The sequence below is a fragment of the Pezoporus flaviventris genome, unplaced genomic scaffold, assembly GCF_033815535.1.
Source record: "Pezoporus flaviventris isolate CSIRO_AGI_PZ_B2104156 unplaced genomic scaffold, CSIRO_AGI_Pfla_v1 ptg000040l, whole genome shotgun sequence".
Taxonomy (NCBI): Eukaryota; Metazoa; Chordata; class Aves; order Psittaciformes; family Psittacidae; genus Pezoporus; species Pezoporus flaviventris.
Window position 1 is genome coordinate 5,408,111 of NW_026892588.1, and position 27,997 is coordinate 5,436,107.

The 27,997-nt window shown below is 35.6% G+C and overlaps 2 protein-coding genes and 2 long non-coding RNA genes across 10 annotated transcripts in view; 2 read left to right on the forward strand and 2 right to left on the reverse strand.

Moving 5' to 3' along the window:
• The window catches only part of F13B (coagulation factor XIII B chain), a 323,209-nt gene that overhangs the window by 163,655 nt on the left and 131,557 nt on the right, over window positions 1-27,997 (reverse strand). The gene's annotated exons all lie outside the window — the stretch shown is intronic.
• Window positions 1-27,997, reverse strand: part of KCNT2 (potassium sodium-activated channel subfamily T member 2) — a 134,855-nt gene that overhangs the window by 44,151 nt on the left and 62,707 nt on the right. For all 7 annotated transcript variants that reach the window (XM_061465548.1, XM_061465547.1, XM_061465545.1 and 4 more), the window contains exons 10-13: window positions 15,064-15,244; window positions 12,742-12,906; window positions 11,020-11,156; window positions 6,502-6,565 (exon numbers count right to left, since the gene is read on the reverse strand). In XM_061465548.1, coding sequence (XP_061321532.1) covers window positions 6,502-6,565; window positions 11,020-11,156; window positions 12,742-12,906; window positions 15,064-15,244 — 547 coding nt within the window. The remainder of the gene's footprint in view (window positions 1-6,501; window positions 6,566-11,019; window positions 11,157-12,741; window positions 12,907-15,063; window positions 15,245-27,997) is intronic.
• Window positions 10,451-22,031, forward strand: LOC133275525 (uncharacterized). The gene is made up of 3 exons (XR_009745571.1): window positions 10,451-10,534; window positions 17,074-17,184; window positions 21,952-22,031. It is a non-coding gene; the product is annotated as an uncharacterized LOC133275525 (long non-coding RNA).
• On the forward strand, window positions 22,030-27,667 carry LOC133275526 (uncharacterized). Its single transcript, XR_009745572.1, has 3 exons — window positions 22,030-22,108; window positions 27,204-27,278; window positions 27,506-27,667. It is a non-coding gene; the product is annotated as an uncharacterized LOC133275526 (long non-coding RNA).

A 27,997-nucleotide genomic window follows, 5' to 3' on the forward strand; every position in this document is an offset into this window, starting at 1 on the left:
CCTGTCTGGGACTGAGTAACCACCTGCACTGGTACAGGGTGGGGGTTGACTGGCTAGGCAGTAGCTTTGCTGGAAAAGACTTGGGAGTCCTGGCAGAGAGCAAGCTGAGCATGGGCTGATAGCTTCCTGGGCTGTTTTAACAGGAGCGCAGTGAGTAGTTAAGAGGGCAGTAATAATCCCCCTCTAATCAGTGCAAATTAGACCAAATCTAGACACTGCATCCAGTTTGCAGACCCTCAATACAGCAAAGATATATATAAATTGCACTGAGTTCAGCAGAGGGCCACCAAGATGGTCAGGGGCAGAAGCACGGGCTCTGTGAGGAAAGGCTGAGGGAGCTTGTTCAGCCTCAAGAAGAGATGGCCTCATGGGGAGCTAACGGCAACCCTCACTAGATATGGGATTGTTACTGAACCCAGGTTCAACGTGGGTTCAATAACCATCCCATAACTGACCAAAATGGAGCCAGTCTCTGCACAGTGATGCATGGCTGGAAGACAAGAGACAATGAATGTAAGTTGAAAAGATTCAGGCAGGATATACAGAGAAACTTTTTCCCCGTGAAGACAGTCAGGCAGTGGAACAGGCTGTGCAGAAAGGATTATGCTGTCTCCATCCCTTAGCACTTTCACATCAACCTGATAAAGCCCTGAGCAATGAGGTCAATGTTCATGACTGACTCCTTTAAGACTAGGGACCATCCTTGAAACCTCCATTATTCTGTGATCCAAGTATAACATATTCTATCTGTTGGAATGCAGAATAGAGTGTTTGTGTCTAGAAATCTACTGGAAGGAAAAATACCTTACTACCTTTCCACAAGTGTTCGGGATCACATAATTTGGAAGGGTGGCATTTGGATGTAGAAGAACTATGTGAAAACTTAGATGGTAGTATGAGTCATGTCTAATTAAGAATGATGTATTCGGTATGTCCTTCTGAAGAGAGTCAGAATGTAAATAACATTAAATGTTATCAGGAATTCAGAGTTTAAAATTTTGGATCATTCTGAAAAATATCAGCTCAATTAAAAACAGAGCTCCTTTTTTTTTAGCAGTTAAGACATTTGCATAACTGATGTCAGAATTTAGACAGCTACTGACCAAAGATTCCAAGAGATTTTCCAGACTGTTATTTTTTTGTACTTGTTACCACATGTCAAGAGTGAGGTAACTGCAGGATGAATACTGCTATCCCATAAAAGCAAAGTATGTGATAATACATTACTATAGTGAATGTCATGAAATATGGCTAATCTCAGTGTATCAGCCATCAGGTTTCACTTATTTCAGAACTAAAAAGGAATATTTGAGACTGCATGTAGGAAGCAATACTCGGGTTGAAATGCCTTGCCTAATCATGAAATTGGTGGTATTAAAAGATAAAGTATAAGGAATGATTCATTATGTTTGAAGCATCAGCAATAAGAAAAGCTTTCAGACTCGTGAACACAAGGGAAAATTTCTGCCTGGAATATGGCGTAATTGACATCTTCAAACCATAATATTTTAATGTCAATTGAGGGAATGAAATGCCAGCACTGTAGAAGCAGCAAATGACTCTCTAATAGGATAGATGGTGGTTATACAGATATACTACAGCAGGAGTAAGGGGTTTGGGATGGATTTGGGAAAGATTTGAAAAAAACTCTTGTTCAAGAAGTTACTTCAACTTTTATGCAGAAGGCGTTAGAGAAACACATTCAGAATCGCTTGCCATGATAGTGTTTAGTGAACAGGGTTTAACCTTATCAGTTTCCTCCGTTCCTTTCCATTGCAATCAGTCAAAGACCACAGTGGCTTGCAAAAGCAACGAGAAAAGTCTGTTTACTGTATGCCACATGCATAGAAATATAGCTTTTATTCAATGAAATTTCAGTGATTTTTTTTTTCATTCTTACTACATATATGTAGTAATTTACATATAAAATTTACAGATTAAATTTACTGTGCTAAATCAAAACTGCACCAGTAAATGCACTTTCGTGGTACATTTCCAACTAAGTCTACTATTCCTCTTTTCTTCTCAATGTTAAATATTTTCTCCTTTTTTTAAAAATTATTTTGTCTAAAAAGCCTGTTTTTGTCAGAAGGTGCAAGAATTGTTTACAATAAGAATGAAAAATGATATTGAAATGATTCAAACAGCATCATTTTATAAAAAAAATGCAAACCTAGACCCACAGGAGTGAGTATATAAATCTCAACACAAATATTTTTAATTGTATTAAAAAAAGAAGGATTCCCTAAAATTGAAATATCTTGATGATTATTTGGCACATTTGCAGTTTGAAGACTGAAATATGTATTGCTTTCCATTTGCTAACTCTTTTTTTGAAGAGGCAGCCTACAAATACATAATATATATACAATGAATACTTAAGTGCCATATACAGCTTTGTAAGATAAACTCAATGTGTATGTACTTTTAAGATAGTAACCTTGGATTATTGTTTCATTTTCCCTCTTTTCATCTCTTTGGTATACACATGTATTTGTGTACAGGAAATGTTTATTTGGACTTTCATGTTTTTTTCACTCACTCTCCCAAATTCTGCACTGGAGAACAACTCCAGGGGAGAGAAATGAAAATACAGATAGGCACTTTAAGTGATTCTCAAATTCATTCTTTTCATATAATAGAGGTGACTCTCTGCTTTATGTATGTAGCAATTTCTATACTATATTGCAGTGACTTAAAAAAATCTTCAGACCTCTCTCAAGTAAAAAGGAGGTATATATGTACATACTATAAACAGAGATAACTGAAACAAAACTATGCTTCTATTCACATTATGAAATATGTTTCTTTGGGAGATGAGGGAAAAGAATACATTCTTTTCTGTATGCTTTCTATGCAATGAATTGCACTGTGATCATAAATTACCACTGATACTGATGCTGATTAATATGGAGGTGATATTTATGTCTGTGTATCAAAACATGTAAGTTTTAAAGTGGGTGTAACAGGAATTTAAATTATCAGAACTCAAGGCATGACCTTTATTTAATATGTATTTTTAAATAGTTCTGTTAATTTTGTCTTGCCACACACAACTTGATAAATTAGTTACATCTTCCTATCCAATGCATACATCTTGTCATGCTATTAAGGCAGTGTATCTTAGATTACCAGTACAGCAGTATCACATGATTTGATTAATGGAAGTGGAAACAAAAAGGTGCAAGCTTGAACTCAGCCATCTCTGAATTTTCAGAAAGCATCAGAACAAAGCTGTCAGCAATAGGAATGGTCTTTCATATATTTATATAGCTTATTAATGAGTTCTCTATAGGATAATTCAAAAGGCACTTCTCTTCCCACGCCTTCTGCACTGTTTTCAGGCACCTTAGTTTTGTGGAGCAATCTGATGTAGGCTTTTGAAGTCTTGAATTCACTGGCTATTTTTGTGGTGTGGTACAGACTGCTGTTCTGTACCTATCAATCAGAACAATAACAAAACCCAAACCAAAAAAGTCACCCAGACTTAAGCACAATTTGAGCTCTCTTTAAGAGCTGCATTCGCCAGAATTGAAACAGATGTCTGTCCTGCTTGCTGTAGCAGATAAGCAGCTTACTTCTTGGTCTGAGATGTCAAAATAGTGTTTGATAGAATAAAATTTGGCAGAGACTTGTCTTGCCAGAGAAGAGAAAGTTTCTGGTGGGAGACTTTGGAAAGCTGACAAAATCTTAGTCTGACTGCTGAAGTTCCTACTGCTCCAAGTGAAAAAAAGAGGAAACTGACAATTTTTATGGAGTAATTGCATGTCACCCGATACTGTACTTTTCTTGAGATCCATGGATAGGAAGCAACGCAGACTTTGGCACTAAAACTTATTAACTAACAGAATAGCAAGCAATGAACAGCCAGTGATATCCATAGCAAATGAGTAGATCCTCTGCTGAGCAGTATAGCGGGGGAGATTGAAAACCCTCATGGACTTTGAAAAATCACATGAGTAATAACAGCTGTTCTGGTCGGGAATCACCTTAATGCATCTGTTAAGTCTTATTTTGACAGCTGTCAAGCACAGGAGAGGGTCCAAGGCACTCCTAATGATTTTTCAGCTTGTCAAGCACAGCAGGGTGAAAAATCAGGTGTGATCACAAAGATTCCTACCAGGATGACAACTGAACTTCTCTTAGCGCAGTCACAAACTGTAACCTTATGTACTACACTACTGAAGTTCTTGTAGTGACTCACGCTGGAACAGGAAATTGAATCCATTTCACTTGAAATCTCTAGGGGGCGGTGAAATCAAAATTTAAAGACCGAAAACAGTTGTCCTGTTTTCTACTTGCAGTGTAAATAACTGCATTCCCTGAGAAAAAAAAATCTAAACAACATCATAAAAAAATGGAGAGAGGGGGCATCTTGTTTAAAAACTTCTTATAAGGTTGATCCTCAGAGTATCACTGCTACAGTTGAGATACTGTGCCATCATGACTAGCCAGCTAGTCATCCAACAGGGCATTCTGTCCCTGAAGAAGCTAACAGAATTGTGTCTTCAGTAAGATTTGCCTGTTTGTATGCTCCAGATACCCTGATAGATGAGATTGGATAATGGTCTGTACTGGAAGCTGAAATGTGGCAGATATTTCTTGGGGCACACCGTCTCTGACGGCAGAAAGACTGCCCGGAGAGAGTTGTAACTGGCCATGACTGAAAACTCTCAGAAGTTACTGGTATTTTCCCAGGTATTTGCAAGAACTGTTGCTTGCTGTTCTACTCAAATACCCTTAACACTTCCAAACAGTATGCTTGCCTTACCTGACTACTTCCGGACTACTTGCGGCGAGTTCAGTGGCTTTTACTAGTGTCTTTTCAGGAGTCTGTTGCCGATTAATCAAATTCAAAGCTATTAGTTCAGTAAGTCTGAATATTATTGTAGGAGCAAAGATTCCTTTCTCAGGGAGTTCAGTGGCTTTCTGCAAATTATAGATCCTGCACTGGGTCTTCAGCTTTGCAAAAAATACATTTTTTACAGCATGCTGATAGTCTACAAAAAATTAAGTTAACATAAGAAGGATGTGGACCTGCCTGAGTAAGTGCAGATGATCTTGTTTAGATCCTGTTAAGCAATTTGTAAGCATCTTGATTTAACTTTGTGAATATTCAGATTTATTCTGATCTTCCTTTGGAGTTCAAGACTAAACAGACAAGTGTGCAATAATTTAGCATGCATCTCATGGTGAAAAAGTTGAAATTGTGTTCATGCATCCTTCCTCAGTGGACTTTTTCCTGGATATTTGCGATTAGTAGGCAATTTTATTAATGTGAAGAGTTCTAGTTCATATTAAAATTATTATTGTATCACAGATATGCTGAGTAAAGGCTTGTTTTAGCAGTCTTCCTTCATGGACAGTAACTTACCTGACTAGATAACTAATAACATGGGCCAAAACCATAGTAACTTATATAGACTCTTGTGATTTTTCCTATTTAAAATTGGACAACATGAAAAACACTCAAATATTCTCAGTAACAGGACAAGGTGGAATGGCTTTAAACTGAAAGAGGGTGGGTTTAGATTAGATATGAGGAAGAAGTTCTTTACCATGAAGGTGGTGATGCACTGGTACAGGTTGCCCAGAGAAGTTGTGGCTGCCTCATCCCTGGCAGTGTTCAGGGCCAGGTTGGATAGGGCTTGGAGCAACCTGGTCTAGTGGAAGGTGTTGCTGCCCATGACAGTGGAGTTGGAACTGGATGATCTTTAAGGTCCTTTTCAAACCAAATTATTCTGTGATTCTATGATGTTGGTTATTCGGCATTAGTCCCAAATTAATTTATTATTCAGTCTTTACTTTCAGTAGTAAATTTTCAATATTCAGCGGTTGTGAAAGGAAATGCCAGTCCACTGATAGATATCTATTTTCTGATTTAATAAATATAATTCTTTGAATTTGTTTAGTCCAGATAATTTGTATAAAACATTTTTGACATAGTACTACCCTTTTCAGTGATGGATGACCAAGTGTCAATATATCTATAAGGTACCACGATACTGCTAGTTTGATATTCTGCCAATATTCTATAAAAAGGGAAAGAACAACTGTATTCTGCATGAGAATTGCTTTTTTTAAAGTTCTGTATTCTTACAGTGCTTTTTCTATTTTAAGTTCTGTGAGAATATATAAATTCTCTTTAAAAAAAAAAAACACAAAAGAAACAGTAAAATATGTTGTAAAATCCTAATTTCTTTGGTAGGTATGTCATGGAATTTATTTGCTAAGAAAGCAAAATTAGATATCTTCTGTGAAATAAGCCATTAGACCATGTTTCATAAATTAGTGAAATCCTGGCCTTATGGAATCCAACAGAAACTTTTTCATTATCTTAACTGAGACAAGACATTCATCCCACAAGCAGAACCTCTGCATAAATCAGGTAAATTTAATCTTCCATTCACAGAATCAAGTCTCAGTCCCTGCGAGGGAACAGAGGCAGTAACAGTATAAACAGCACACACATTAATTCTTAATTATTTCTTCAAAACTTACAGCTGCTGTCCGGTCCACCTCACAGCGGCTACTCAGAATGAAACACGCTTCTGCATCATCCATTCTAGAAGAGGGGAAACAAGCCTGTTACTTACCAACAAAACACTTAAGTGTATCTTGTGTTTTACAGTTTATAGTCTTGTATGCTTATATAAATAGAATATAAAGCTTAGTCTATCCTTTCTCACGCATTGTCACTAAATGTGAGTAGCAGACACCCTGTACACTAACTCATGGTATACCAGTACTTCTTGACTAGGTTCTAAGAGACGTACTTTCCCTGGTGCCAGTAGAAGCTGTGCCAAAATAATAAAATACACTTAATTTTCAAAATAAGTATTTATCTGTCATAAGTATGAAAGCTGAATAAATAGCACCGGTCTGCGTAGTGTGTAAGGGTATGATATGTTCAAGCTACCGATAAAAATGAATGTCAGGAGGCAGATAATACAGACTTGTCTTGCCTAGTGATAGCAGAAAGATGGGTAGATATACTAGAATAATGCATCTGGGGTAAATAACAAACATCTCTGTGTATGTATTAAATGAATTAGCTATTTTCAGTTCATGGTCTCTTTGAGAACTTTTAATGCCTAATTGTTCCCTAGTGAATACAACTGCCCATGTAATAAAAAGAGTAGTAGTAGAAGTGTGGAGAAAAACTGTCTGAAGGTTTCATCAAAGTTTGTTTTATTTCTTTTAACTCAGATCTTGATATCCTCCAGTGAATCCTGCTTCCCTTGGTTGAATCTTACTTGGTTGACCTCCTTCGGAAGACAGGACTTTCTGGGCAAAGAGAAACAATGATTGGAATGAGTTTCCTGAGCAGGCAAAAAGTGAGACAGAAGCTGGGGAAAATGAAAAGGCAATTCACTGCCAGTTACACCAAATCCATTCTTGGGTCTGGAATGGGACCTGCGACTCCTCTATCTTTGGTTTCTTTGCTGCTAGAAAATGGAGTTGGTGGTTGTTGTTAGTAACAGTTTAGGCCAACAGGACCCTAGGCTTAGACTGAAGGTTCATTTTTTTAAGGTATTTTACAAACACAGAACAAAAAGTCCTTACCATATAATATCTATGTGGCATGACAAAGTACAACAAAAGTATATGTAAACATGGGAAATAGGAAGATATGGTATGACAATGCCTGAATATAAAAACTGGAAAAGTAGAAAGTGGTCTCACTAGATATCAGAGTAGAGAATCAACTGAAGAGAGAATGCAATGGAGAACACTGGAATTACTTTACAGGTATTTCTGAGAAATTCATCTTAGATTGAAGGGACAGCATGGTTGAAATCACAGTGGGACTTGTATGTTAATCTGTTGTATGTGTGAAAGAGAGTGACATTACAGACTTACTAAGTTACCTCTCAGAACTGGGAGTTGCAGGCTAAGAATAAAGAGCTACTCCTTGATGCAATAAAGAAGGGTAAGCCAGGGAAGGACTGCAGTGAGGGAAAGTATTGTACTACATAAATAGTATTTCTAGAGCCTTATGAAAAACAGGGTTTGGGGAGCTGAGATTATAAATGTCAAGAATATAAATATAATTTTAAGTGGGGCAAAAATGAGAGCTTGTGTGGGAAAACACAAGATGAAGGCTCTGTCTACATAGGATGCTCTGCAATATTATTCCAAGCTTATGATCCACAGTAGGATACTGGTTTTATTTTGGTAGCAAAAATTAAGATCTGTCTGCAGCTAAACCAAAGTTGATGATGAATATATATCCAGAATGAGACGTCAGATAGCTTGGCCAACCTCTTAGGGTTTGACTGTAGAAACAGTGATTACAATTGTTTGTTTTGTGAGAGATTATTCAGAGAAAATATAAAGAAAAGAGATAAAGTCAGATCATTGTAGATTCCACATAGGCACATAGAGGTAAGAAAACAGTGGAAGCCTCAAACCATTAAAGTACTTGAAAAGGAAAAATAATTGTAATAAAGGCAAATAAATATATCCAAAAGAGTAATGTCAAATGCAGCTGATGTGAAGAAGTGGGGCCAGGGCACTTCTGAGTGCTGATTATGAAGAAATAATGGGAGCTGTAGGAGCAGTTTCAGCTAATCATGGGAGCCTAACTGGGGAGACAAGGACTTTAACAAACTTGTAGGAAAGAAAATTCAGTGAAATTAGATGGGATTTTGATGAGAGCTGAAGAGGTAACTGGAGTGACTATATATAAATGACTTTGTAAGAAAATGAAATTTCACGTGAATATATTCACCTTTTCCCCCACTGTTATTTTTGTAACTTTTTGAATCATTTCAGAACAGATGACAAGGATAATAACCCAAGATTAACATCTATGTATGCCATGAATTTAGGTAACAGAAACACTACTAACATCTGTATTACAAAATTAAGGACAACCCAGAGTATCCTTATGAGAGGAGTATTATTTATGTTCTAACAACTGAAAAAGCTTTTACAATTACACCATTTTTATGTGCTGGGAGACTGAATCTGAGACGAAAACCCCCAAGAGTTCCACTGCTTGAGGATGGCAGAAATTAAAGTGACCTTATATATTGCAAAGAAATTTATGAAAGGAAAAAGCATAAGGCAAAGAGTGGACAAGAAAAGGATTAAGAAGATTTATGGATAGTTCACTAAAAAAAAGTAGAAAGAGAAAAAAATATTTAAAGTCATAACAGATCATGGGAGAAAGCTGCTGGGGAAAGAAATCGAGCATGGTAGTGTTAACTTGCTTTCTAGTGCTAATCTGCATGGAAAATGAGAGCTGTTTTTATCAGTTCCAATGTTGTTTCAAATGCTGAAGTAGTGATAATGTTTCCAGTCATGCTGATGAACAATATAAGTTTCAGAGTGATACCTCATGACAGAACTCATTCTGTTTTTTTGTTGAAGCTGGACACGTGGACACAGTTCAGAGAACACCAAGAATTTGCAAAATGACACCCTCAAAGGTAGGAAGTAAGAATGAATATCACTTTTGTAAACTCAAAGTGTGTACTAGGGCATATAATGAAAAATACAATCTTAGTTAACTATTTACTACTTATTGGAGTCAGATAACTTTTGGTATTTTACTTTTTGTTGTGACTTTTATCATGTTATTTTGACAGTGTATTTCTCTTATATGTATGACATTTTGATAATGAGATGGTTCTTAGGTTTGGGGTTCCTTTTTAGTAACCGTTATTAGAAGAAGTTTACCATGTGCCTTGTTATCTTCTCAGTTATTATGTTCTCATTAAAAAGAAATACAGGAAACATCTTAGGTACTGGGTTGAATTTCACATTAAATTTCCTATTAAATTCCCACTATGCTTCTTCCCTCAGAAGAGGTTGAAAATTATTCTATGACAGGTACATTCAATTACATGTTCTGCAGCAAAAAGCACAGCTCCACAGTTGACTACCTTCAGGTTAGTATAAGTTAAATTCTTTATGGAACAGCCTAATTGTTCTGCTTCTAATGTGTAGAACAAATGCCAGCTACATCCCCACATAGATTCCTTCTTGAAATCAGCAAGAAAGCAGAAAGAGGAACCTCTCTCTAAATGAAAATCCTTAATTCTGAAAAAAAAAAGCTTTTATTATAAAAAAAGCAGCTAATTTTTTATTATAAAAAAGCTAAATTAATTTTTTTTTTTTCAGTGGCAGATATCTGAGAAGATAACACTGCTCACTAGACTTCTCACAGATAGATTCTTGAAATAACTCCCCTGGGGTAAAGAAGACTGAATGACACAAATAGTCAACCTTAATTTAGGTATCTATATTAGCTGCTTCTTATAAAGAGCAATGCATGTAAGTCAAATCAGTTATCTGCTAAAAATCACCTTTCTCTTTGGAGAGTTTAAAGAGACAACCCACCTACATGAGTTCCACTGTGAATTCCTTCACACCTTCAAGTGATTGAGCAATGGGGGGGGGGAGCAACTGTGTTTGACTGATGTGTTTTGATTAATGTCATTCACTGTTAACTGCCAGAGAGGATTTTTTAGAAGTGGTGGAAGTATGTGTTAAGAGGAAGGCCCTGAAAGAAGAGTATATGGAGGTATAGTAGAGTAGTTGCTTACACTAACAGGCTGAACGTGGGAAGGAAACAAAACTCTGCAATGGGTTCAAAGTGTGATAATTATTTTTGTTTGCTTTTTTCCCCCCTTCAGCTGGTCAGGACAACTACCATCACATTTACTATTTTTGCTGAAGGAAAAGAAATAAATCCTATCATTACTGTCAGTTTTGGAATTTTCTGAGCTGCTTTCTCAGAAGAAATCGCAGGCACTCTGTTTCAATTGCTTTAAAAACTGAGACCAAAAAAAAAGTGAGGAAGAATTTTGTCAAATTAAAGAGCTTAAACATATTTGTTCCTTGAAAAATTTCAGATATTAACAAAAACAAATTATATCAGAGCCTTGCTTTTTACATACACATGCTTTTCTTCTAGCACAGCTTTTGTTTTTTTTTTTGTCAAAATTATTTATCAAACAGTATGAGTGAAACAAAAGTAAAAAACAATATTGGTCAATATTTGCCTACTTAGCTCTCAACAGGTCTTGATCTTTTAGTGCTGAGCCTTGCAGATAGATAACTCTTTGGGACCACATTGGGATTTGTAATACCCTTCGGACCTGAGCATCCATCTCAGTAGGACACAAAATAACGACATAATAGTCCTGTCAAAAACATAAGGGGGAATAGTCATGTTATTTTATTATGTTACTATTTATTGTTGCTAGAGAATGAGTTGACAGAGACCCAGGGTGTCAAAAGGGTCTCTGATAATTCTTAAATTTAATTGACAATAGTTATTAGAACACATGTGTTTAAAATATTTAATTCTTTAATAAAAATGGCTGGACAGCTGTCAACTGCTCACAGAAGACTCCAGAGTAGTTAAGTGAAGTACATTTAGAAACATTTTTGTTTCCATTTGAGCATAATTTGGTTTTCTTTTTAGAGACAGTTTATATTTCTGTCATTCTAGCTGGAAAATGTAGGAAGTTTTCAATGATTAAAATGGAATTGTCTTCCCCCAAATTTTTTCCTCTACATTAAGGGGCAGATCCAAACTCTGTTTCCTGTACAACAAACAGTCCTTGTTAGGAAAAGCACAGTTGCTCTGAAGTATACATGTGTGTACATAGAAAAAGGAGGCATAAATGGAACATGACGGGAGAGACAGAGAGCTTAGGACAGGCTTGTCATAGAAGCCTCCCTTAGCACACACAGACTTGCAGAAAGCTTAGTGCTTAGGGGATCCTGTGCATTATCTGTGTCCTTCATCTTCGCATTTCAGCTGTGGAGAAAATGTATGTAATTTTTTTTATGCTACGTAAGTAGTATCAGGACTTTTCTTCTTTGTGTCCAGTGTACCACACAGACGAAGTCATTCTTCAGAATAGTTAACTAAGTTTTGGATTTCAATTTGTGTTTGCATCTATAAAGAACTGGATTTCTTTGTGCATTTGTTTATGCCTCTTACTAGGTAATTATTTTGGGGAATATTTTGGATTTGGGATTTGTCAAATTGCTGCTGAGCAATTTGAGAATTGTATTTTTGTGATTTTCTTGTACTATTTAATGAAGCATGGTAACTTAATAAAAAACACAGAGAAGATTTAGGGAAATAAATGGTCTGTAGCAAAGGTAATGATAATGCATCCAATTTGCTATCTCATGTAAATAAGCTGCTATATGACCCAAAAAAGTCATATGACAGGTTTGCATTAGCTAGGGAATATGTGTACACTAAGAAAATCTCTTGTGTGTAGTCTTTCAAGGCCTTTGTCCTTTAAAATACACCTATTTATTTCTTAATTTCCACAATTCCAAAAGTATCTAATCTTCCTGCCTCTGGCAAAAACCAAAGCAAAATGCAAAGACTAAAAGACGCTTTGACTTGTGAGGAGTATTGGATCGAGTCCCAAAACAACAGGAAAAAATAATTAGAGTAGTTTTCATTTATTTTCTATTTTGGGGTAGAATAAAAGGAATTTGCATGGAAATATCTGTTTCTACAAGGACTGGCATAATTCAACAAGACAGTAATTCTATTTATTTAGTCTATTTACCTCAATCTAAAATTAATGTCTCCATACTTTGTATCAGGTTCTTTTTGCAATTATAGATTCCCAATTCAATCACCTATTCCCAAATTCAGTTTTACAAATTAGAAACTATTTCAGAAGGCTGTCCTGAAAATCACTGGTTTGAGTTAATCTCTTTTTTTCATTTTTTTATTTTTTTCACTGTAAGTACCTGCAATCTGGGGTGAGCATAGAATTCATTTAAGAAATCCATAAGTAAGTCGATCTTCAGAGAGCTAACACAGAGCACAACATGTTTTTCTGTCTGAGCTCTGTGTCGACTGTAGTTACCACCGGACTTTTGTCTCTCCATCCACAAATATGCCAGCTGTTCAAACTGCAAGAGATGCCAATTGTCAGTGCAATACAGACGAGCAGATGTGCAGTACAACTGTATCATGACTCAACAATGTTGCATTGATCATCTCATGCCTCTGTGAAAAGCTCTTCTTAGCCTACAATGTCTTTTTCTTTGTAAAAAGGTCTCTAGTAAGTGGGTGAGATGAATAATAGGGTGATTAAAAAAAACATGCAGAAGAGCCACTCTACCACACACAAAAGTGGGGTAAATCCATTAAAATATCATGAAATTACAGTAGATCGCAAGATTTTAGAAAAGAATGAAGGCTGTACCTTATTCTTTTATGTAGGTTATACCCCTGAACTCTCTTTTTCCAACACCATGTGGCATAAATTCTTCCCTCAAAAGAAAAGTTAAATTTTCACCCACTTAAATGTATACTGTGGGTACAGATACTCACATAGAAGCACCGTTTTACTCAGTTTGGCCACTAACTCTTTTCAGAAACTTTAAATTGTTCTTAAGGTGACCTTCTGTATATTCTCTTATTTGTTTTAGAAATCCAGATACAACTTAAATACACAGCAGTTGTTAATACAGCAAATTGCCATTGCCAGCTGAACAACAGATACAGGCCAACAGTAAATAGTGTTCTACCAATCTGAATCCTTTAAAGGGAATACTCTGTCAGTGTCATTGTAATAATCTGTAATAAAACATACAAACACAATTTCAAATTGTATTGTAAGTAAATGCATTTAATGTTAAGCTCGATTTAACTATGTATGTGTGACAGATGATTTTTCTCATCCACATTTAACTGATGTGGAGACTAAATCGTGAATAATGATTTAATATCATAGGACAAAAGCTCAAGAGAGAATGACTCCCACATATTCTGTGCATGGCAAACTATAGGAAGCCCCGTTATCATAACAAAGCTATAAAATAAAGTAGCTAATAATAGGTAAATTTATGTGAAAGGGCAATAGATTCCAGAGTTTTTACCTGGTAATGCAGAGCTTTTGTGTCTGAAGTGTATATTGGAACTACCTGAAAGATGAAATTTCTATTTCCTAGGAAATTCCCAATTTCTTAGAGGCTATTTTAGTTTTCAATAGAATATATATTTTACTAAACTCCCACTGAGTGAGAATATAATTGCGTTAGTCTGCATATGCATACATTAAAAATTTAGTTATAATTAAAATGTTCAAATAATTTCAAGAAAATTAACGCACAAAGTTTGAGCTTCCAATCTCCCAGGCTTTCCGTGTTGTCTGCTCACAGTGAGCTTTAGTTCACTGTCAAAGAAGCAGAGTTTGGAAACCATGGCTGTGTAGGAAAAATTTGGGGCTTCATGGTTGGCAGGTCCACTATAAGCTTTGGTAAGTATGCACAATGTCTCCCCCGTCCCCTTTTTTTGTGGCAGGAGGTCTGGAGGATGACCAAGTGTGGAACATTTAACAACTTGGCACGGCTTCCCATGTAATTTCAGGGTTTCTGTCACCAAGCCTCACCTAATGAGCTTGGAAATGTCTGGTACGAATTTAATGAAACTGGTTGACTCCTTGAAATACTTGGATTTTCATAAATGTGCCTTTTCCTCTTGGAACCGTTGGAAGCCCTAAACTTAAGTAGGCATGAAAAATTCCTATGTGTTCTGTTGGCTCTGTGTGTGTGTTGTACCGACATAGACAGCTGTGAACCCAATTTGCTTGAGTTGCACATTTAATGAGATTTTTTTCATGTTAGCACTGAGCTGTAAGAGTAAGAGAGGAAGTGAAGAGAACCACGATTAGAAACAGGGAGAGCCTGCAGAGGAAATGCTATGATCATAATGAAAGTGCTGGCTACTGTTGTTTTGGGGTTTTGGTTTTTTTTTAATTGCTTCATTAATAACAATCCCATATTTTAGGATGAAGGAAGGGCTCTGTGGTACATGACAGAAATGTTTCACCAACACTTGAAAATTGTTATTAGTGCGCTGTTTTATAGCATAAAGGTATACTATAGGAGAACAGGCAAAGGATAAAAGGAAAGAAAGACATAGACTAGGATGTGCAGAAGATAGTTATTTTTTTCTGACATTATATGTGCAAGAATAATAATAATAGTAACAATAAATTATTTCAGTTATTATTCTTTTGGTTTAAAAACAATTCTAAAGAGTAAAAAGAAATCCACATTTACCTGTATGGGCAACACCACAAGAGCAACACAGATCATAATGACAACAAGCAGCTTTGAAGGCCATATCTTGGGTGTAACATCCCCAAAGCCCACAGTGGAAAATGTCACTATGCAGAAATAAAGGGAGTCAAAGAGAGTCAACCTGTTTCCTGCTCGTTCCAGATGCTGAATTCCACAAATACTATGTAGAAAAGAATGAATAAAGACATGAAAAATAACAGCTGTACTTAGGGTCAGTTCAACTTTGATCATATACTAAGAGCACTAGTTATTTTCAGAACTCATGAATTGCTCAGCAAGGACATTTTTTCCAAAGAAGAGTAGAAATTAGTAACGGACTGGAAGTGTTATTAATATAATTATCAAATGTCACCTGTAATGAAAGAAAGCAATTCAATTTTTTAATGATTTCAATATCATAGTTACAACTTTGTTGCTAGGGTTTGCTTAGTGGCTGTTGTGAGTGAAAGGCGGTATACAGAACACCATGAATTGATGCAATTCCTTTCTAAACCAGAACAAAACAGATGGTATATAGTTGCCACCATTCAGAGTTTTTTTATAAACATCTTCTAACTTTTTTTTAGGGAGAGCTTGCTGGTATGGCCAAGAAAACATACACACTGCTTTCTTTAAATCTGTTCCTCTCTGTTAGTTTCTATCTCTTTCTGTGGCAAGAGTTACTAGCATGAACTAGTTATGAGAGAATGTGTTGCCTACTAGAAGGATAATGTTGGTATAAATAGGTACTGACTGTCTAAAATAAAGTGAATGTGAGCATCGCAGGCTATCGAATTGTCAGAGGAATAAGTATCCAGGGTCAGCCTTCAAGTAGAAAGTGGAAGGTGCCAACGGGTACAAAGATTCTGCTTGCTAAAAGTACAGAATAAAAATGTCAGGCTTGGTTGTCTTTGATCACAGAGTTAATTTTTCCAGTCACACATTCCTGTGAACGAGTAGCCCAGGTTAATTGCTAATTATTTCTCTTGTAATCTGCATGATGTGCTTTTGGTTTTGGGAAGTAGCAGAATCTGTTCACAGGTCTAACTGCTATTTCATATGTTGTAGATTTTAAAAATACTTCAAGAAATAGGATAATAATATTTCAATGAAGAGCTTCCCAAACTTAAAATATGACCATCCTTAACGCAGCAGAAATACTTGGATCAGGTTAGGCTTTTAAATTATATTCACTTACATGAAGAAAATAGATTTGTGAACCACCCTGAATAGTGTAGCGGAATGATTTCTTCACAGAGAATGAAGAGAAATAATTGATATATAATATCTTGGTTTTTAGTAATTATTCTAGAACATGCAAAAAAATTATTTCTCCATGTATGGTACCCAGATGGTAATAGTCACTCATTAATAACCTACATGGTAAGATCTTTGCATCACCAGGGAGACCCTGTGTTTATAACAGCTTGAGCAGTTGTTCTTCTGTTCTCTCTTCTGTTCTCCAAAAATAATTTAGCTGTAGGCAGTGGCATTTCCAGAACATATGGATCAAATTCCCAGTTTCCTTTTCACAGTTCTAGCATTTGTAGTTTTCACACATCTCAAAATGTTCTAAAAAGGGTGGAGTTTTTCCCCGTTGTTTGCATAAGTTAGATACTTCAGTAAGAAGTGATAATTTTATATTCCTATCCAATTTGTCCCACATTTTTCACTGGAGTTGTAATCTAGATCATCCATAATTTCACTACGTTTCCAGTTTGGGGGGGACATGGGGTTATTGGGTTTTGGGTGTTTTGTGGGTTTTTTTCTGTTTTTTATTTGGTTTTGGGATTTTGGAGTTTTCTTGGGGGTGGAAAGGGTTGTGGTGGGGTTTTTTTTGTTCCGTTTTGTTTCTGGGTTTTGTTTAGTTTTTGTTTTTTTTTTATTCTGTTGTGGTTTTTTTTTTGTTTTGGTGGGCTTGTTTTTTGTTTTTTTTTAAAAAATTACATTTTTGGCCCTGAAAATATTAACCGCAGGACTTATACTAATTAAGCTTTCTTTTGGTCTCAGACAAGGAAGTTTTCCAGCTAACTAATTTTCCAGTGTTTATTTGAAATAACGGAGTATACTGCGGAGGCATCCAAGTATGGAAAAAGAAGCTACCTTAACACTGTTATGCATGTAAGTTATATGTAATTTTAAAAGCAGAATGGTGATACATTTTTAATTCTTCATTGTTATTACTGCTGATGGCCTTAGTTCATTTTCTTCTCTTTAGTTGTCTTTTGTCGGGTACATCTCTAAAACACATAACCTTGACTTCAGAAATTAAGGTCACAAGGGGCAGGAAAGTAGCAATTACACTGAACCACTGGACTATTACACCATTCTGCTAAGTGTGTTAAATATCTGCAGATGGGTTGTATTGAAGCATAATGCATGATCAGATCATTAGTAAGAATGTATTTTTTCTGAGGGTGATGCCTGTGAAATTACTTAGTATTTGTACATGCAAAAGGGTATTTGTACATGCAATCCATCCTTTGTATTTGATAGGATGGATTAAAATGTAAAAGAAATTTAATAGCATAGAGCTTTTTCAAACTTTCAAGGAATGAGAATTATTTCTTCTCTTTTTGAAAAGAATAATAGTTTGCTGGTAGGAAAACTCAAGCCTTGATGAAGGAGATAATTTCCTCCTGAGCTTTCTGTAGCCAGCCCACCCAATCATACTTTAGCTTAACTGAGATAAGTTAATATATCCTGAACCATTTCAGCCCTTTCTAAGTGAACAGTAAAATTCCCACCGAATTTAGTGAGACCAGGATTTCATCAACTGTACTCCCTTATAGTCCTATATATTCCTATTCCTTGAAGCTGTCAAAATAATTTTGTGCCTGATCCAAATTGTTGTGGATTCAAGCTGTTTCTCATTGAACTCAGTGGGCATGAGCCAGAGCTTCTTAACAGTCTTTAAATCAGTAAGATATGGGAGCTATTTCCTCACTGCTGAAGCAGAAATTCAGCTCTTGAACAACTTGTTGAACAAATTAATTTCTTTCCTCAAAAATTACTTGCAGCTCATTTGCAGGTCAACCAAATGGCACTTGAAGCCCTAACCCTGAAAACAAAAGAATGGTTACCAGGTCTTAATTTTATTGGGTGTTTTCCTGCTCTGCCTCTTGTTTTTAATACAGCCAGAGATCATAAAACTGCAGAAAACCCTGACTTGTAAAGGACAACTTTATAGGAGTCTAATTACCAAATGAAATATTACCTCTTTAGCTCCTTCTGCAAGAATATTACACTTCAATCTCATCCCAAGTGCCTCTAAATAATCATTACTCAGCATCTATACCATGTTCCTAGCTATTTGGGCTACTGATTACATTGCATGGAGAATGCAATGGAAAAGTTATCAGCCATGCATGAAGCCAAGACTACATGAATTAGTTACTCCATTCCCCACAACTTACTGACATCTTTTAATACAACATAATTCTTTATATAAATAGTGGTATCAGATTCTTTTCTCTTGCAAATTAAGTGTTATGCATTATTTTTAAAAGATGCATAAACACTGCATGTACCAAACCAGATAGCATTATATTCTTGTCTGCTTTCTCATATTTCCTGACATAACGAAATACGCATTAACTTGGACTTCCTCTTTTGGCTGTTTTAATATCATATGGTGGTATTTTTATCTCCTTGTTCTTGTTTGCTTCCTCCTTTTCTTTCATCCCATGAAGAAACAATAATTTACTTGGTCATCCCTGGACAAACATAATAATTTCAAGCAGGAAAGTACTGTTCAGCAAAGGCAATGTTCACAACAACTTGTTTTTATGGAGAAAATAAACCATTGTAACAATAAATACACAGAAAAAGCCTAATTAAACCACAGAGCCAAGTTCAGCACCTTCTATACCAGTTCTAGGTTTCCTGTAAATTCAGTAAGGTTGGTTATTCATAGTAGATGTGAGTGAGCAGTTACAACAACAAAACAAAATTGGTTCAATAGAGGTGAGATTTTAGTATCCCCAAAAAACGAGACAGAAATGCAAACCATGGGTCTCCTAAAACACAAGTATTATCAGAAAATATATTACAAACTTACAGAGAACAGAAGTGTGATTTTTTTTTTTTTTAAATCCTCTACTACCACTGCACTTGGAAAACAAAAAGTAAAGGTAGCAGCATGTAATATCTAGAGATTAGTCATGTTTACTTTAGGTATCATTTGAACTTTTGCAAGTGCAATCTTTGTTTTACTGGAAGTTTTCAGTTGAATTCCAGGAATCTTTGTTTGCTTGAGTATTTTATGTGCCAAAACTAACTACTGTTCATAACCTACCTCCACATGTGGTACAGAAATAAGTACTGTAGAGTATAATAACCCCTTTACCATACTGTGTAACATGCCATAGAAATGGACAGAAGAAGAACCATTTGGAAAACAGTTTGCAAGTACTGTACATTAACTATCCTTTTTAATAATCAATTTATTATAATCTATTTTATACCAGTTTGTATTTTCATTTGTAAGTGTTTGCCAACTATGTCTGACTTTCAGATTTTTTAGAGATTCTAGATTTTCTGATGTTTACAGACCTCTGGAGGTCTACAATCATGCACCAGAGGCTGAAGCCAAAAGTAGAGCTGCTTAGTGTCTTCAGGATTAGGTAGCATAACAGCATTGTTTTCTTTGGACTTCAACATTGAGCTTCAACTTGTGTAATTACTTTTCTTGTGTATTAACTAGTTAGCTACAGGAACTAGCTAATGAATATGTTGAAATCAATGGGGATTAATTTTACCAGGATCAGTGAGATTCTGTGGTATAAGCTTAGCACTTGTATTATTACAGAAGTGAGCATCTATATAGTCAGTCTATATATTAAGCGTTCTCAGTAGTTTCTCACCCCAAAACTCTTTAGTTTCCACATATCCTACCACTGAATGGTGATGTTAGAACAAATTACAGACTAAATTATGATTTGATGGTTTTGTACTGCCAATTGCTGTTTGTGTTTTTAAACTTTTCTGATGCGACTGTAATTGTGGATAGTCCATCAACTATAGTAAATACCTACGGGTAAAACTCAAATAGACAACCATGTTAACTTTCCAGGAAGTACACGGGCAGGGATGTGAGACATACAATACCACTATAGTGGCTTTAACTCTCCCCTTAAGGAAATGAAGATTTGGAAGAGTTCACTCAAGATGTTTAAAGAAAATTCTCAATCTTTACACCAAAATAAAATGTGGCTATAGAACAGTTCCTACTCTTCATATTGGGAGGCATATAATATTTTTTAGAAGTCTGATAAATGCATGGTCTTTTTTTCCTGAAACTGGCAGAAGGTGCTCACTACTTGCCAAAAAAGTTAATATTAAGATGGTGCCAGTCTTAAATCCTTGAAATTAAAGTGATGTTAGAATGAAATCGAAGTGATGTTAGAGAATGCCCTGCTTTGTACAGAGGCAAACAGTTTTTCATACTGGAAGTTGTCTCTGTGGGATGTTCTCCCTTCCTTAGGGCACTAATGTAGTCAGGTGCAGATTTGTCCTATATTTTAAAATCAGACATTATTTGAAAAGCAATTCTCAGTGCCTAAAGAATGTAAACAGAACCATTAAATGATGAATTTACACTTCACAAAACTCTGCACTGATATAACTGAAGTGACACAAAAATGTTTTTTCATTCACTTTATGAGATACATATGGAAATATTGTATGTTGTTTTTTAAACGATAATACATGTCCTCTGAATTGTCATCATCTTCTTCCTATGACACACTACTGAGCTATGTAGTCTGGTTCTACTAAAGGTGAAGATGTAGATAACCGCCTTACCCAGTGCCTAAAAGCCTAATGTTTTCTGACAGAACTTCTAATTCTTGTGTAAATAATAAAGAATAGGCAAAGAAAAAGAACAAGGGATGCGAAGAAACTGCAGCATGTAAAGGAGTGAAGGGACAATTAGAAAATACTCTGACCAATAATAAAATGTCTGTCCTGTCCAAACACCCTGAAACTGAGGTTTGAAGTCACTAAAAAACAAATGCTTCTGTTTTCCCCAGCTCTGCGATGCTTTCTCAGGTCTTTCATGAAACCTAGGGTTTTTTTTTTTTCCTGAACATTTTTCAACAGAAAAGCATCTTTTTCATAAATAGCATTTAAAAAAAAAAAAATTACTAGTTTAAGTAGGCATGCAATTTCCAAAATGTTAAAATGACAAAAGATATGATATATATAATATATCAAATTTAAGAATTACAATGAGAAATTTCAACTTGCACCTTTCATTCCTTATAGAAGACTTTAATGCTGTGGGAACAACCGAATTCCAGGATATAGAAATTACCTGCATACAAGACAGTGAAAAGAATGAGGAGGACAAAATTTAGCAGCTCAGACAGTTTTCTTTCACTACATAGCAATCCCACAATGTCAGAAATGAATTCTGAATTTCTCTTCAGCTGGAAATGTCACCTTTTCCTGTATTCCAATTGTATCTTTATCCTTGTTGATACCATTATTGCTTACCCATAGTGTTTAAATAAGTATTTTCCTTCTTTCAAAGATCAGTATATGTATCTAATGGTTGCAAAAGCTCAACTTATAAAAATAAACTTCCACTAGTAAGCCATGTGACTTCCAGAAACTGCAGAACATCTTGTTAAGCAGAACAGGATATTGTGAAATGACCAACTGTATATAGATATTTGTTGAAACCGAGTGAAAGCCTTTCTACTCCTGCTGCTGCGCTTTGTGAAGTGAGAAGTGGAGCTGCAATAAGACAACTCCAGTCATTGAGACTGCCCAAGTAGAGTCCTGCTGTAGGGAGAATTCAGCTCAATGTATTTACATAAAAAAGTCCTTGCACACATCAATCTGTATGTCCAAAAAAACACCTGTATTTTTGTCTCCTTTCAGTCTGCCTCCAGATCTTTGTTGGTGTACAAAGTAAATCTTGGCCTTCCAACTTCAGTGCATAAATACTGTTGCAGCTAAGACTGCTCACACAAGAAGTCAGTAACTATTCTGGAAATACCACCAGATACTGTTCACACACTGGGCATTACAGAATTAGGTAATATTACATATTTATAATTTCTCAGGAAGAATAATTAAGCTATTAATAGTTTTATGTGTTGTGCTGGAAAATTCAAATGCGTGCTTCCAATTTAATACACCTGATACGCTTTGGAACATCATGCTTTGTGTTTCTTGCAGTAATTTGAAACACTCTTAAGGCTGTAACAGTTGTTATGCAAAGCACCCATAATCCCTCAATCAAGTTGAATTAATGATTGAAAGATTCATTATCTGAATATTTGTTAAATGTGTATAAGCAACTCATCCAGCATGTAGAATCAGGATAGGAATTGGAGACATAGGTATTGATTGTAACCAAGTATACATATATTTCATTTCCTAGTGACAGGATGTAGTCCACAGTTACCCTGTTACCATAAATATAAGGACATTTATTAATTTTTACTAAAAATGAAGAAAACCTAAAAAATGCAAACTGCCTCTAGGACTGTCTGAGCCTAAGTTTGTTTTGAGGTAACTTGAAACCAAACTAACCAAAACCAGGACACTCATGGAAAATTTTATTCAGTTTCCAAAGCCTGGTATTATACCACTACCGCTGAGTTGTTCAGTTATCTACTTGACAGATTTTAAACTTGCTAAACTTGAATTTTAATAATCAGCTTTGTAAAAGAAAAAAAGCCCCCCAAACCAACGAACCAACCAAGCAAACAAAAAATCTCAAATTGCATGGATAAATTTTCTAAAAGGACCCAAAAATGGCCAACATCCATACTGGATTAGGGAAAAAGCTCCTCTAATTCAGTGTCCTGCTCTACTGAGAGAAGTAATAGATTTTTAATGAAAGAATAAACAAAACCAGAATGGAAAGATTCTCCCCTGAAATACTCTGCCTGCATTAAAAGACCTTGTAATAATAATCCAGTAAGCACACGTTAGTTGTGGTCCAAGAGCACACATTTTCTCTGAAGGAGCATGAATCAGCAATATGTCTATCCTAGCCTAGGCACACTTCAGTCTCATTACATGCATTTATTTGTTGTAAACAAGCTTGCAGCTCCTGTCCTTGAAGTACTCTAATGTTTACATGTATTCTGTACCAAAGCTGCCTACAGTAAGTGTGTTTCCAAACCACACTGAAATGTGTAGTATCTTTCAATACCTGGAAAATCCTAAATGTCTGTATTCCCTTATGGCATCTTATTAGGTTTGAGCAGCTTCTTTTGTGCATCTTTGGTGGTAAAAAAGCTTAGCTTCATTCTATTCAGATAGTTTGCAACATATCTCGTTTGCCACATTTTTGATTCCCATATAAGGTAGGCCATGGAATTAAATAAATGTTTAGGAAAAGAGCTGATTCAGTACAGTTTTACACACGCTCAAGACAGGGTCAGTCTTAGATGATTTATAACCTTACAACCATTACAGTGTTACAGCGTAATATAAGCTACTGATAAAATGATTTTGTTTGTTTTCAATCTAACTCAAGTTATATCACATTTTAAAGATAAATGGATTTTATTTTATTGTTAATATTAATTTTGATTTATATTATTCTCAAAACCTGACAACTTTCCTTTTTCTAGTTCCTTCCTACTATGACAGGTTTTTTGTGGAATAGCGTTTTGGAATTTTCCTCCTAGTTTTTCTTCAATTCTGGTGGTCAAAACTCACTCCTTATCAGATTTTACTTTTTCATTTGATTCTCAAGGGTATTCATCATGAATTTTCCTTACACTTCCATCCTCTTTTACATCTCTTTGACAGCCTCTCGTTTGTTTGCATCTTGAATGCAACTCTATTTTGCTGTTCTTTTATTGCTGCTCTTAAAACGACTGCTTCAGAACAAGCCAAATTACCTTCCTCCAGTTGCAAAATTTTCTGGTTAATAGCACTTTAAACAAAAACTAATTTCTCAGAAATTTACAGGTAAGTAATATTCAGGAAGAATGGTCTTTCCTGCACTGCTTATCCTGCTGTGAAACTCAGACCAATAGTAAACGCAGGTTAGAGTCATCTAAAACTTGATTCATAGGAGTTACTGCTTGTTCCCCATAGGCATGAAAGGTACTGCCCTTTGGAAAGCACACAGGTAAAATTTTTATTTCCAGTTTAATTTTCCATAAAACGTATGTTCTGTTGCAGTTATACCCAAGCCCTGTCAGAAGTGAATTTTATTTGCAGACACTGAAGAAACTCATTTCTGCTTGCCTTATTTATATCTTACTTGCAATCTTTTAATGTGCTTTCACAGCCAGTCCTCACTGTCTGCATTAAGCTTATGTTTTTCCCAGAAATTTTAATTCACATTTGTTTTCATCATCAATTATCTAAGAGGACTCCACAGTATAATGATAATGATCACAATCTTCATCATTAGAAGACATGGAAAACAAAGACTGATATCAGAAAGCTGACTTTTTCTGATCCAGAACGTAGGCTCTGAGATCCCCTTGAAGCCACCTTGAAGGTGTCTCTGAGGCCACCTCACAAATTCTACCCTTTTCATTCCAGGTCCTGTAAGTCTAGCTTGTAGAGGGATTATTCCATATACGAATATGTGATGTATAACCAAAGCAAGAAAAATTAGTCACAGCATATCGTTTACTAGGAACAGCTTTTTATGTGTTGACTGAGCTGATGGATTCTTTATTAGGCACCCAAAAGGGAAAAAAAGCACTTTTTGAGAAAAACAATAGAATATGCATTTTAAAGACTAAAGGGTGAATAAATAGAAGACACAGACACGTAGGCTAGAAACTGATTAGAATTATCTGTTTCTTATGGCAGCTGCTTGTTGTGCTTTAGATAATCTTTCTGAGAACAAAGGAGAGAGGTTTGCAGCTATGAAGAGGAGACAGATGGAACATGATGGACATACTTGAACATTTTGAGAAGCCCAAATGAAGACCACTGTGCAATGCTACAATTATGCAGTAACACAGAGATAGAAATCTGTTTTACTCCTTCTATTGCACAATGTTTACACTTACAGCAAGGAGTTTATTCTGCAGATGAATATTTATAGATCAGTGCAAAAGCTTTCTGACAACTTAAATGAGTATGTAATCTGTTCCCTTTTGGATTTTATTACTGCATTGTTATTTACTTCTTAAGTAGATATTTGTCTTTTTATGAACTAAAGATGATATTTTATATAACTGTTCAAGATGCTGAATATAAGCATATTCTCTAGGATTTTTAATAATATTGAAAGTATCAGTGAAAATAACACTGCATATTATTGAAATGATAAAGTTGTGCTGTTTCAAAATATTGTAACACCCTTTTGTTTATAAAATGAAGCAGACAGGTTTGTTCTCTAAATCACAAGCTAGATGTACACATCTGGTTTCTGAGTCTCTGGATGTTGGATAAAACACCTTTATGGGTGGGAAGTTTAGGTAAGGGGAAACTTCCTATTGTTTTCCCTTCTGGAAAACTTAAATTTAGAAAAAGTGTTTAAGGTAAGGTAAAAGTCAGATCACTTTGGGACAGTGGTGTACACTTCTTGCGTTTCAAGTTGCGCTGTGAAATCTTTGGTTCATCAGTGGTCTTTTCTCTGTTTGTTGTTATTATTATTATGAGTGTTACCCTTCAATATTGCTGCCGCTATGTGCACAAATACAGCATCATTTAAACTTTTCGTTTGCTGCACAGGTGTTGTCATTGTTGGTACCTCTGCCAATCACCTATACAGAAAAGAATGAAGGCCACTAGTTACTGTCAAAGCTGTAACATCCTTGGCAACATCTGAAACTATTTTATTTCTTTGATTCCTCTCAGTCTTGGGGTACTGTCATCATGTTCCTTATTTTTATGGCGTACTCTTGACATTGTGAGGGATAGTGACAAGGGATGGACTTACTATTAAATGGGAGGATGAGGGCAGTCTCAGCAACAGTGGTGAAAAATTCTGACCAGTAATTACACAGATATTGCTGCAGGTTGCCAGTGGGGTTTGCTGGATTTGGGCAGCAGAAGTAAATCCTGTAAGTGTGCATTTCTATTAGTACATCAGTTCAGCTGCTACATTCCGTATTCTCTTAAGAAAGAGAAAGATTGTCCAAACAGCCAGTGAGCAAAATGTAAGCATACACTCTGTTGCTGCTTTACAAGGGTAGTTTCTGTCAAGCTGGTTAAATGACTGGCTGTATGAGCACTGATGTCCAGCCTCTGTTTAGAATGCTATCTGTAGGCTAATGATGAGCAGAAGTTTGCTGAAAAGAGTAGTCCAAGATGCAAAGGACTGCAATAGAGCTCAGCAAAGAAGAAGAATGCCTGCAATTACAGGAGATCATTCTGTATTGGACAACTTTAAATAGCCTCATCCCTTTTCAACCTCATTATATTCCTTTTATAATATATTAGTAAACACACTACTTTGCTGTAGAATGTAATTATGACAGCATTTTTTGCCCAAAGGAACTGAAAATTTGGTTTCAAGCCTGTTGTTAAGTTTTCAGTCTGCAAAGCTCACCCATGATTTCTACTTAAATGCTTACTAAATGAATACTAATTTCTTTTTTCTTATTGCTGTGACTCCACTGTAATATACAGTATATGCAATTTCTCATTTTTATTGCCAAAATTTAGAGCTTACATAAGCATAAAAATACCCAGCTTTTTTTTTTTTTCAAAGAATAGGAGAATATATTCAACTTTAAGCTTAAATTTGAGTTATAAGTACACGGCTAGATATTTCACTGAGGTTGAGAGATAACAAAAACCCAATATAAATTACTATTTTTAACCTATTTTAGAAGAAGGCTTTAATTGCCAGTGGAAATACAGAACCTATTAATCGAAGTGCTGCTTATTTGGATTATACCCTGAAGGGTCTTTATGTACAGATTTCTACTTTTCAGGGGAGAGGGAGAATGGAAAGCAGTACTTGCTAACTGTGCCAGAAATACAAATTTATTAAGGCTCAGACACCATTTAGAGATTAATCTTTAACACTCTTTGACATCAAGTTGACATTTAATGGTTGTGACTATTAAATAGTTGTACCTGTATGTTTTGGAAAGACCTTTGTGGAAGTCCACAAGCAATTATCAGATATTGAGTTTACAGGTAACATTTTCATAATGAACCATACATTTAATTATCTACTTTCTTTATTTAAGCTCAGTAAGTAATTTTGGCATGTGACAACTCTGGCACGGGGCCTCTATTGCTAACAAAAAGAATATCACAAACAGGTGAGTTAGAGGAATCCATGGACGTTAAACTTTTACATGTATTAGTTTATCACTCAAATGTGATACTGTGTTTGGATGACTGAGCCCCTAATCTTCACCTGTTTGAAAAACACCTGTCTAAACACTACAGTGAGTTCCAGTGGGATAGCAAACGTACAGAAGAGAAAAATGAGATTTTTTTCTTTTAAAATCCATTGTAAATGCACTGAAATCTGTCTTCTTTCCAGATCATCTCATATCACATCCCTAACTCTGCCAAAGCCTCTGAGATGTCTTTTCAATATTCTGTAAAGTTATGCCTAATACAAACAGAGTGTGAGTGAGTAATTCCTGGTGGCTGATGCTAATTTCTGCTGGTATGGTCAGAACTGTATCAACACCTTTTTGTAACTCTTCACTTTCTGTTTTCAGGTATGAACTTTGCTAAACGTCACACCCTTAAAATACAGTTGGAATACGAAACAAACAATGAAAGTGAACAAATCACTAAAGAGCTGTGTTGATCACAAGTCAGCATAATGAGTTGCTGTTCATTAGGGAACCAGAATAACTGATGCCATCTAATAATATAGTTAAATGTGTCAGCAATTACCATAAACACGAAATTTTAGTAAAATAAACAGTTTGTCAGCCTAATGAATGAGTCAATGAAAGACTTTTAAAAGTCTGCATGTTAACGACAACTTCATTTTGGAGCCAGGAATTGTGAGTGATGATGG